Here is a 12318-nt window from a genome sequence, read left to right on the forward strand (position 1 = left end):
TAACCAGAAAATTTGACTGTTCCCACCTGTGAAACTTCCGGTCATATAGGAATACATATAAATTCAGTCAGGCCATCTATTTAATCTGATCTCTCCCGCGCAACAGTTGAATTGCTACGATTTTTCGTTACATTTCCTTCAAATCAAACCAAATCTCTATCTTAAAAATAAAAATTAGGACTGAAAACAGATCCTTAGAAAGCATAAAGAAAAACAATGGCGGGCCGATTCGGTTATCCATCGGCAGCGACGATGATCGTGACCAACACTCCGGCAGCGGATCTTGCACTCACTAACCTCGCTTACTGCTCGGCCTCCGATCTCCATAACTTCGCCGTCCCTGGAACTAAGCTCTTCCTTGCTTTAATCGGCGACTCTTTTGTTCTATCTCTTTCATATCCTTTTGTTCCGCATTTACTTATTTATTTATTTTCAGTTTAATCTCTTTTAATTTGAATCTAATTTTTCTTTATGAGTTATGATTTCTAGATAAAATTTGTTGTAAGTTTAATGAAAATAATTTGTTTGCTTATCAGAAGGAGAATTAGCTTATTCTCTATCATTTAAGTTAGCTTGAATTTGTTTTAATCCAGTTTGATTTTAGAATAGTTGCATTTCTAAGTGAGAATGGAACATAATGTAGAGTTATGAATTCTAGATCAATTATGTAGTAAGTTCAATGGAAACATTTTTTTTTTAATAATCAGATGGAGAATTAGCTTAATTGCTATTAATTAAGCTAGCTTAAGGTTATTCTAATCCAGTACGATTATACAATTTTTGCGAGAATGAACATAATGTAGGATTTAGAGGTTTTAGCCACACTTTTATTAGTAATTCATTATTGAAGAGAAATAGCTAAAATCAGTGATGCAATTCTTCGTCTGGAAATGTAGTTGCTATCCTTTTATGTTTAGTTTCTTTTATTTGGTGGCCTTAATTAAGAGTTACTCCTCATGAAATGATTCGTTCTGGTAATATTGCGCTAAATGCTATTCAACGTCGGCATGCAAAAGTTTCTACTGGAGACTCAATTTCTGTTAGCAGGTTAATTGGTTTTACTACCTTGTGTTCGTTTTTTGTGTAGGTTACCAGTTTTTTGTCATTTGATATTTATTTCATTAGTACTTGTCTTTAGGTTTATTCCTCCCGAGAATTTTGATCTTGCAATGCTTACACTCGAAGTTGAATTTGTGAAGAAGGGAACTAAGAATGAACAGGCATGTTGACTAGAATCCCCCTTTTTTTATTTTTGGCATTGTAATTGGGTAATTGATTTTCGGAGTGAGTAATTCATTTTGGTGACTTTCATTTATTTCATTTTGTTATTGAACTTTAGTTTCGTTTCAAATTAAAGTTTGGTCACTTAAATTAAATAAGGTGATAGTTTCGTAACTCAGAGAATCAGTTACCCCAATGTAGTTTAGTAACTCCGAGAATCAGTCACCCCGATGTACTTATTGGTGTTTTTTTCATTACAATTTTGTGTGCTGTATATTCTATCATTAGGTTTAATGTTGCTTCTTTATTTTCATGTAGATTGATGCCGTTTTACTAGCAAATCAACTGAGGAAGAGATTTATTAACCAGGTAGAGTCTTTTTGTTTCATACATGCATGTTTTTGTTACTTACTTTTTGGCTGGCAGAATTTGGCTTCAGTTTGTACAAGGCTGTTAGAATTTGCGGTAGAACCATTTCGATCACTGAAGTGTCTTGCTTAAATGTTACACCAACTTCATTGAAGCTTTGTAAATATGCTAATGCCTGTCACGAGATCCACTCTATGTTGCATTGACTCTTCATTACTGGGATAAATGCTTCAAAGGTTTAAAAAAATTGACACGATGCCATATGGCAAAAAGAAATTGAAGAATTGCTTTTATAGCTTGATAATTAAAAGAACTGTGAAATGTTAGATTGTAAACCTATTGTAAATTAGATGGAGCTCTTAAAGCTGGCTTGATCATATGCAATGACGATGGCTGGTTAAATAAAATTAGCTTTTGATTTTTGTAAGAGATGACATGTGGCTGAGGGGTAAACTTATGGTTTTGGCAATGAAATAATGGCTAACTATTTATGCTGTAGTAGCTGTAGATTGTAGTGCATGGTGTACTATGTTGATGTGGTTACCAGGTAAAGTATCCTTATTGCTGCAAGATTGATAGTACACATTCTTGAATCTCAATTGTGATAAAAGAAAAATACTACTTGACAGATTGGATCTGTCAGTGTTATGAGCTTGGCCATTGTTTCTGTCCACAGTGTATTAAGTATTTGTTAAAATGGGTGCTGTAAGCCTGTCAAGTTTTAGCTGTTTTATCTATGAATGGACTAGAACAATGATAGCATTGGAAATAATCGCACTTTATGAAAATTAACGTTGAAGAAGTTCACTGCTTGATAGCAGTTTAGAAACATCTTCATGTGCTGTAATGACTGCCTTTCTACCTAGGTTGTACTTTCTACAATTAGATGTTCTTGTCCAGACTTAATTTCTCATTCTATCTATTGGTTTCTGGTTCTCATTCTTCAACTCTCTTAAAGGGCATTTTTTTTTAATGAAGTGTGATGTTGTGTGTTGTAGGTCATGACCACTGGACAAAGGGTATCCTGTGAGTATCACGGAAATAATTATATTTTCACTGTCAGTCAAGCTGTTATAGAGGGTCAAGATAAATCTAATGAAAGAGGAATGATTTCAAGCGACACATACTTCATTTTTGAAGCATCAAATTCAAGTGGCATAAAGGTAAGCATTATTGTATATATTATCTGTCTCTTGTTTATTATTTTAGCTCAACACTTTTTATGTAATATCCTTATATAGACCGTAATCATTCTTTTGTCTTTAAATCGAGATGGTAAAAGTTGTCTATGTTAAATATCAACAACATGACTTGCATTTACATGGTCGTCTCCTTTCCGGTTTCTCATCACTTCATTGTTTCCTCATGCCTTTTGTTCCTTTTACATGAATGATTAAGTAAGTATGCACATTTTTATGTTTCTGTTTCTGTTGTTGACAGTGCTTGCTGTTGCTTCCATGGTCTGTTTATATGTAACATTATTATCCATGATCTTTTAAAATCTGATCTGCATGTTATGGAAGTTATGCTATGACCTACTATGATAGAAACTTTTTTCTGATTGCTCTCATTGCCTGGTCTTCTTTTCAGTCTAAATGTTGTCAAACTGTTATGATGGCTCAGTGTGCATAGTATGTTCTAATTTTTTGCTGATTTTTGTTGCAAACTTTGCTGATCAATCAATTCTTCCCATCATGCAGATTGTTAACCAACGTGAAGCTGCTAGTAGTAACATTTTTAGACAAAAGGAGTTCAATCTTCAGTCATTGGGTATAGGTGGTTTAAGTGCAGAGTTTGCAGATATATTTCGAAGGGCTTTTGCATCTCGAGTTTTTCCGCCCCATGTGACAAGCAAGTAATGTGGCTCACTTGTTAAGTTATATGCATCAATGTCATGGCATCTGTACATTTTCTTATTAACACATCACATGATGTTCTAGATTGGGGATTAAGCACGTAAAGGGAATGCTTCTTTATGGTCCTCCTGGAACTGGAAAAACTCTCATGGCTCGTCAAATTGGGACGATATTGAATGGAAAGGAACCAAAGGTTTGGAAATGACTTTTACTTCTTTTATGCTTGACCCATTAGTTCAGGGAAAATTATTATAGCCATTTGTGGCCACTGTCATATATCATTTGCTATTTTCTTTATATTTTCTGGGGCAAGAAGTTTTCATTCTATTTTACTGTGTTTTGGCAGTTCTGTGATTGTTGTAAAATTGCTTTATTGATGTCTTGATTTGGCAACATGGCGATAACAATTTTACTACCTCTGTTCACATTGCCTGTCAGTTGGTCATCCTCTCATGACCCTCTTGAAATTACAGTTTCAGATTTTAGCATTGAATTCGAATTCTATGCTGTAGCTGTCTTGTGAAAAGTTGAACTTAAACAGTATGTAAGCTGGTTACTCGATGTAGAGTTTACTATGCTTTCAGATGCTGTACTAGAGCTTTGTGTCGCCAAATGTAGATAGAATAGATGGATGTTAGGCACTTTGTTGATATTTACTTGAATAGGGATTTTCTTTCAGCTCTCTATTTTTTTGGCATGTGGTATGCATTCCATCATCATCCAAGTGCAACATTTTGGATTGCAATTGCAACATCTTTCCTTTGTTAGTTAGTTGTGATCAGATTGTCGCTTTCATCGAATCCATTAAAATGTTCAAGGATGGAACAGGAACTTCTGTTTTCACTAGTTATTACTAATTGCTAGATTCCATTTGTGACAATATTTTCTGGGTTGAACCTGTGCTAGATTGTTAATGGTCCAGAAGTGCTAAGCAAGTTTGTTGGTGAAACTGAAAAGAACATCAGAGACCTGTTTGCTGATGCTGAAAACGATCAGAGGACACATGGTAAGGACCTGTGAGTCAAGTGAAACTTTTGGGTATTTCTCTTTCTCCTTTTCTATTTCTTATCATAATGTTAATGACATCTCATCTTTCTACCGTATGCAGGAGACCAAAGTGAGTTGCATGTAATAATATTTGACGAGATTGATGCCATATGTAAGGTGAGCATTTTGTCAACCTTATATTAGCTTTTTATGTTTCTTGTAGCAGAGCAGGGGTGGCTTATATGTGATTTCTAGTTTCTCTGTGGATTGCCATATGCTCTTAATTTATCTTAGTGCTTAGAAGTGCCTGCAGCTTTTTAGGATAAGTTAATGACATTTGTTTATAACATGAATGATAAGTCCATGAAACAATGCTCATGGCTATTCAAGTTTTTGATGCACATACATATTGGATGTGTGTTATGTACGTTTGAAGTTTTTTTTAGGGCAGGAAGACTTTAAATCTTGCTTTCATTTGTTTTTACAGGCCAGAGGATCTACAAGAGATGGCACGGGAGTTCATGACAGTATTGTGAACCAGCTACTTACAAAGGTTAGTAATGATCTTTTAAGGGAATTCTAACGCTTTTTTCACCTGTCATTCTCTACAGTTGTGGGTTTTGATGTCACAAAATGTACGGTTAGTTAGTCATATGACCAAAAGACTACTTGTTTTTCAGATAGATGGTGTGGAGTCCCTTAATAACGTTCTACTTATTGGAATGACCAACAGAAAGGATATGCTTGATGAAGCACTTTTAAGGTTTTTATTCTTTCTTTTTTCTCCACTAGTTAGCTGTGGCCTATGTTATTGTAAATCTTCTCATGCAGGGAAGCATAAGTGACAAATAGTAGTGAAAACTTGTTTTTAATTACATCCCTATCTATATATTCAATTGTTTATTGGCTTTCCATGATATTAAGTTGTCAGATGAAAGACATTGAGATAATGAATGTATATTTTGTATTATACAATGTTGATAGCTGATGGATTTAATTTCTGTGATTAATGAGTGGATTAAGTTAATGTTCATTTGCTTCCTTCTCATAAATGTGCTTGAAATAATCATTTTTGACATTTTTATTGATTATATGATTTTTTTTGGTTTTGTAGACCTGGACGATTGGAGGTCCAAGTCGAGATAAACCTTCCAGATGAAAATGGACGCTTGCAGATTCTTCAAATTCATACAAACAAGATGAGAGAGAGCTCTTTTCTTGCCCCTGATGTGAACCTGCAAGAACTTGGTATGCGTGTTTGTGGGATTTTATGTAGTTTGTGTACTAATTGTATATCATTGCCGCGTTTTTATTTAGATGGCAAACCTGGGAAAGGGGTATAGAATTTCTTAGAACTCCATGGAAGGTGTATTGGATTTTTTAAAGTCCAAATTGCCAGTGGGAATAGTTTTTCTTTTTTCATATTTTTGTTGTGTTGATGGATAAGAGGATAAGGACATCTGCTAGTGCTGTATAGATGGGCAATTTTTAAAATTGCTACTTTCTCAACAATTCATATTAGAACACTGAGATATTGAGAGTTCCTTTGGTTTAGGCAATGCTAAATTGATTTTTTTTTGTTTGTACACCACAAGAGAACTTGAAATTGATGGATTAAGCATGAAGTAGAGAATAACAAGAGGCTGAGGATTAGCCATGAATGACTTCATTTTTCTTGATATTGGCCTTTTTCACTTAAATTACGATTGCATGTATATAAAGGCGGTGAGGGCTTTGTATGTGAAATTAATATAATTGCTTACAGCTGCTCGGACCAAGAATTATAGTGGGGCAGAACTTGAAGGTGTTGTAAAAAGTGCTGTATCTTTTGCCTTAAATAGACAACTAAGTATGGAAGATCTAACGAAGCCAGTAGATGAAGAGAGTATTAAAGTTACAATGGAGGACTTTTTAACTGCTGCACAAGAAGTTATTCCTGCATTTGGAGCCTCTACTGATGACCTTGAACGGTGCAGGTAGAGTTTTAAGATTCTATCAAGACAATTACAACTTTATAGTTTAATCGCTCCTTTCCAAGAAGTCATTAATTTTGGGAATAGTGGTGACACTTCACCCTTTAGACTTTACATGATTTCGAACTTAAGAGCATCATGCATTAGAGTTAATGTTGTAATTTTACATAGTACTCATAAATTTTTCTCTTAATTAAGGCTAAAATTTGGATAGATAGAACTTGGAAACCATCTTTTTGAATGGCAATGCCTGATCATTCTAATTTGACTTTTAGACTGAACGGCATAGTGGATTGTGGTGATCGAAATAAACATATTTATCAAAGAGCTATGCTGCTGGCGGAGCAAGTTAAAGTTAGTAAAGGAAGTCCACTTATTACATGCCTTCTGGAAGGTCCAAGTGGCAGGTAGGATTCTCCTTAGCTTTTCTTTAAAAAAATTGTTTGGTTGAAATTTTCTTTTTTAAGCGTGATTATATTGAAATTTAATATAACTGATCTGGACAGTGGCAAAACTGCGCTGGCAGCTACTGTTGGCATTGATAGTGACTTCCCATATGTCAAGATAGTGAGTTTTTTCCCCATATTGCTTAATTTGATTCTTTTCTCTCCCCCAGGACCTTTTTCTGTCCATTCACATGCTATCGTAATAACTTATGATGTTTTTGTTTCTGATTTGGTAGGTCTCAGCCGAGACAATGATTGGCCTTCATGAGAGCACGAAATGTGCACATATAGTTAAGGTTTGTCAAGCCCCTCTTTTACAGAGCTCTTAGGAAAAGGTTTTTACATTCTATTTCCTTCTTTTAGAATTTCACTTCACTTCACTTCGTATGCTCATGCTTGCATACAATTGTCTATATGTAGACTAGTGGCAACTCTAGTAAATGGTGCTTTGTACTCATAGATGGCCAATTATTTAGCCCTGATTCTTTAAAGCTTAAATCAATGCCTAACATCCTTTTTCTTTAAAGGTTTTTGAGGATGCATACAGGTCACCATTAAGCATTATAATTCTTGATGACATTGAGAGGTATGTACTTCTAAAAACTATTAATTTCAATGTCTCATTTGAGTCCTAGTTTTGCATTTTTTTATGAAAGTTTATTCCATAATTCAATAAATTATTGCAGACTACTGGAGTATGTTGCCATTGGACCTCGCTTCTCAAATATAATATCTCAGACATTGATGGTTCTCCTCAAACGCCTACCTCCAAAGGTTAGCTTCTATTGTTTGGTAATCATATCCTTTTATGGACTCCATGCGAAATCAAATATACTAACACATTTTAATAAGAAATAGATAGTGTATGAGAAAGATAACTCCTTTTGGCTTTAGGATTACATTGCACTCTTGGTATAATACTGCCTCCCACTCTCTTTCCGTCTCTGTAGAGTAGTTGAGCTTGAGACCGCTAGAATTGGCAGCATCAGTGGTCATTTTTCTTAAACTTTTGACTTAATGGTCCATTGACCTCTTTTAGTAATGCAATTTGTGTTGTCTGTCCAGGAGCACTTACTGTCATGATGATACATCATTATTTGATGAAATATTCATATTCATGTGCCACGGTACATGTACGCTCACATTTTCTGTTATGTTTCTTTAATCATGTAACTTTGTGTTCAGGGAAAGAAGCTTCTGGTCATGGGCACAACCAGTGAAGTTGGCTTTTTAGACTCAGTTGGCCTCTGTGCTGCTTTCTCCGTTACTTACGAAGTTCCCAAATTGAATAAAGTTGACGCAAAGAAGGTAAACAATTTATATTATATGCTTGTCTCTCTGGTTATGTGTCCGTGTTTATTTGGTTTTTATCCGGCGACCATGAGTCCACTTGTGAGGAATCAGGAGCTATTCAGTTCTACCTTGACTCTTTTATAGCAAATATTAAAAAAAGAGAAGAAAAATTTAAACATGAGGGCTGAAAATGACTTGCATGTTATTGTGAAGCACCTTGAACTTGCTTGGTTGACTACTTTGGGGAAGTTAATTACTAAATAAGTTAGTCCTCGGGAAGTAGTAATTAACTTTGTCTTGTTTATTTATTCACTTCTCAGGAAGTTGAATTTTCATTTTCATTTTTAATTGAATAAATATCCAAGATCATAATATCTTTATCAAGTAGTGAAGTAAATAAATTTAAGGATTTTACTCTTTGACTATCTATTTAACTATGGAAATTGAACTTACCTAGGATTTGCTAGGGAAGTATTTCCTTAGACAAAGGTAAGTTGGATATCAACTTTTCGGGAAATGAAATATTTAAATCAACCAAATAAAAAAATTTATACTTACCGAAAAGTTCTACTTCCTTAGTCTACTTAATCCTAACCAAGTAAGCCCTTGATTTATTGCTATGAAAAGTTGTGCACTGCTTAGCTATTCGAATGGATTGTTTACGTGTTGTGTTTTGTTACTTTACATTCTCAAGAGATATCTTGGATTCTTTTTCAAATTTGAAATTCGTTGTAATTCTCTTTTATCCTTCAGGTACTGCAACAACTAAATGTTTTCGATGAAGATGATGTTGATTCGGCTGCTGAGGCGCTTGATGATGTAAGCTTATTAGTATTAACAAATGATCATTTTCTAAGGATTATTGTCTCAATTAGTAACCTTATATCCATTGGATTTTGGAATGTAGATGCCTATCAAGAAGCTGTACATGTTGATTGAGATGGCAGCTCAAGGTGAACATGGAGGATCAGCAGAGGCAATTTACGCCGGTAAAGAGAAGATCAAAATTGCTCATTTCTATGATTGTCTTCAAGATGTTGTACGCTACTAATTTCTCTGTCCTTCACCTTATTGGGTTCATAATTCCCTCTTTAATTTACTTTTTCTCAAAACTTATTGACGGAAGCTTGTCGGATGCCATGTTTTTGAGGTTTTCTGTTTTCTTTTGGCGTTGTGTCCTTCATTTTATTACCGGCATTAATTTGTATTAGGTTTGTTTAGTGTCTTCACTATGTGAAGATCAATACACAATTGATATGCTAGCCAATAGTTTTGAGAGATTATATATTTATTTATTTAATGTTTGCTTTGGAAATTCATATAGCACTCTATGTCAATAAATTTAAATAGATTGCATGTTATAGTAGATTTTGTGGCTCTTATTTTTATTTGACAGGAGTCGGTTCATTATATGCAGAATGGTTAAATGTGATATATTTGTTTGGTTCTGGTTGTTATTTTCTTTATTGTAGTCATGCTTTAAATTTATGATCATGTTACAAAAATATAATGAAACAGAAAATTCTGAACATAAAAATTCTATAACTTATAAGGCTCAAATTAAAAATAATGTTAAACCTTTTTTCTAGTAGAGCATTACTATTTAATTTTATTTTGAAACAAGCATTACTATCTTAATTGACATAAATAATCAAAGAATGCAACTCTCTTTAAACAAATGAATGGGATAAGAATTTTTGAAAGATAGTAATATGAACTGGAAAATTGCAAATTGCTGACACAGTATCACAATGTTTGCATGCGACTGATGTGAATACATTTGATCATCAATTAGACATTAGATTTGAAATGAACTTTATCAAGAACATAATCTGTAAGCATGACAGTTTCAACCTGAAATTGGATTATAAAAATTTGTATTTCATTTTTTTTTCAGAACAAAGCAACTATATGAAATTTCTTCTCTTCTTTAGACACAAAATCAAGTGATGAAAAACATATTAATGGTCCAATCCACTCATGTCTATCAGTTGAGGTTATTGCTGATGTATATCACATATAAATCAAAACTTTTTCCGCATAGTCCGATCATATGCAGCAAAATGAGCCTTGAATACATACAAATTTTAGGTCACTATCTGCAAATGACGATTAGAGTACACAGGCCAAGAAAATGTAGTTGCAATAGTGACTATAGGAATTGTGACATTTTACTGAGGTGATTTTGGCAAATTACAATAGGTAGAACATATATTTAAATTCTTGGACTAACACACTTTTTAATTTTTGATTTTTATTTTCATTTATCAAGATTGAGTTTCTACACTTTAATTGTATAGACATTAAGCGGAAATAAAATGTGTACTTCACATGCTGTTAGTACTATTAAATAATATTTCATTCATTTTTTCCATTAATTCAAATATGTGTTTTGTTGTAAAAATATGAAAACTCGACTTGAATGGTATAAACGCTCAGTAGAAGATCGTGTGTTTACTCCTTCCACAGACACTCCCCTTTGCGATAATCAAAAGAAAAAGCTAATTTGATTCATATACAATCTCCAATTCATGCCACTACAAATTACAATCCATCTATACACCTGAACCAAATTACAACAAAATCAAAAGCAAAAATTACGTGGAAATCACATTACAAAAAGAAAAACCGTTTAATATAGTTTAATATAATCAATCATACTTCTCTCTCCAAGAATAAACAAGAAAAAAAACCCAAGAAAGTCCCAACAAAAAATCACCAATAGTCTGCCTCAACCAATCCCAAGCCAACACGTCAACTCTCCTCTCGAAAACAATCCTCCAAATCGCCATAAAAACATGAAGAACAACGCACCCTTTAGCAAAAAAAGATTGAAACTCCCGATCTTTCACAAACGAAACCATGAAAATCAAGAACCCAATTGCAAAAAGTAACAGCCCGGAGAACGAATCGGAGGTCCGAATCAGAAGCTGGTCGTGCGGAGTGGACCCCATTAGTACGGTGGCTGTGTGGAGACCGTGCGTGAAGGTGTAGATTTCTTTCATGTGGAACATCATCAGAGTGCCGCTTGTTATGGCGATCAATGAGTGGAGGGCGCAGATTATAGAGAAGGCTGAGGACGATGAGATTGACGGTGATGACATTTGATCAGACGGCTGGGATTTGGGGCGATGGAAAAATTAGATGAACATGAAGATCAGAAGATGAAGGAATTTGTTTGATTAATATGGGGTGGGGTTGGATTTAGATTCATTTTTGTTTGTTTTCTTATTCTTGGAGATAAGGATCTTTTTGGGGGACCGGGGCAATGTCATACAATTGAGAACTTATTATGCTAACTAGTTCGCCACATAGGAATTATGATCCACTTATCGTATGACAAGTGGTGATAATAAATAAATATTATATTTATTACTAAATAAAAATCGTACATGATGAATTCAGTTTACACAAATATTTCTCCCTATAATTGAACTAGCATTTTCGAACTTGCCATATGACATTTTTTGAAATTGGCGAGGGAAGCGGCTGTATTTTACGAAAAATTATATAACACAACCGTTGAATTATATAACATTCGTGCAATAAACAAATATTGTGTTAGTCATGTGGAAATTGAATGATAAAACAGTTAAAAGATTCCGTATCATAAATGCTCATTGGCTTGTTGTAAAAATGACGTATCGCAACGATTTTATGAGATAAACACTCGTGTTTTATGGCTGATCAAATTTAAAAATCCTCTTCTTTGTTTCAAATCCTAACTAAAACCATTACAGACCAAGCTGTAATGGTAACGACAAGAAGAAACGATTATTCCCATGTGAGTTAAAGTCAATAACCACCCTTTGAGAAAAGGTAAATACCAGTAATTTGATCACTGTTCTTATTGTTTTGTGACTGATAATTTGTCTACAATAATTATTCCAGTATACACATCAATATTTTTTTAATGGAAAATTGCTTTATACTAAAATTGCAAAAAATCAAAAATTGGTGTTAAATTTGCTAACATTGAAAAATCGTATTAAATTTGTAAAACACATCAAAATTTGTGATTTTTTACAATATTAAATCTCAAATTTATAATCAAATTCAATCTTTTTAAGGAAAATAGCCTGCATGTGAAGGCTTGGGCTAAAGGCTTTTCAAACTCCCGATTCTTCTCAGGCTGTGGTTTGCATCGTTTAAATTTGAAAGATACATATCAAC

The 12318-nt window shown here is 33.9% G+C and overlaps 2 protein-coding genes across 2 annotated transcripts; one reads left to right on the top strand and one right to left on the bottom strand.

The window, feature by feature from the left end:
• Positions 1-9460, top strand: LOC126655077 (vesicle-fusing ATPase). Its single transcript, XM_050349077.2, has 21 exons — positions 1-394; positions 951-1047; positions 1139-1220; positions 1540-1590; positions 2589-2753; positions 3291-3445; positions 3531-3639; positions 4353-4452; positions 4555-4610; positions 4921-4986; positions 5114-5196; positions 5548-5681; positions 6199-6409; positions 6682-6813; positions 6913-6973; positions 7089-7148; positions 7380-7438; positions 7539-7626; positions 8038-8160; positions 8899-8964; positions 9053-9460. Exons 1-21 carry the CDS (start codon positions 217-219, stop codon positions 9194-9196), a joined length of 2220 nt encoding a protein of 739 aa, XP_050205034.1. The 5' UTR covers positions 1-216; the 3' UTR covers positions 9197-9460.
• Positions 9461-10623: 1163 nt separating this feature from the next.
• On the bottom strand, positions 10624-11437 carry LOC126655086 (uncharacterized). Its single transcript, XM_050349088.2, has one exon. It carries the CDS (start codon positions 11247-11249, stop codon positions 10797-10799), a length of 453 nt encoding a protein of 150 aa, XP_050205045.1. The 5' UTR covers positions 11250-11437; the 3' UTR covers positions 10624-10796.
• Positions 11438-12318: the final 881 nt, after the last annotated feature.

Source organism: Mercurialis annua, linkage group LG1-X (genome assembly GCF_937616625.2).
Source record: "Mercurialis annua linkage group LG1-X, ddMerAnnu1.2, whole genome shotgun sequence".
In the NCBI taxonomy this organism is placed as follows: Eukaryota; Viridiplantae; Streptophyta; class Magnoliopsida; order Malpighiales; family Euphorbiaceae; genus Mercurialis; species Mercurialis annua.

Bases quoted from the DNA above. Each gene is read 5' to 3' on its own strand.
- LOC126655086 (XM_050349088.2), bottom strand. From the start codon at position 11,249: ATGTCATCACCGTCAATCTCATCGTCCTCAGCCTTCTCTATAATCTGC.
- LOC126655077 (XM_050349077.2), top strand. From the start codon at position 217: ATGGCGGGCCGATTCGGTTATCCATCGGCAGCGACGATGATCGTGACC. The intron at 395-950 runs CATATCCTTTTG...AATTAAGAGTTA, and splicing joins CTCTTTTGTTCTATCTCTTT to CTCCTCATGAAATGATTCGT. The intron at 2,754-3,290 runs GTAAGCATTATT...CCCATCATGCAG, and splicing joins CAAATTCAAGTGGCATAAAG to ATTGTTAACCAACGTGAAGC.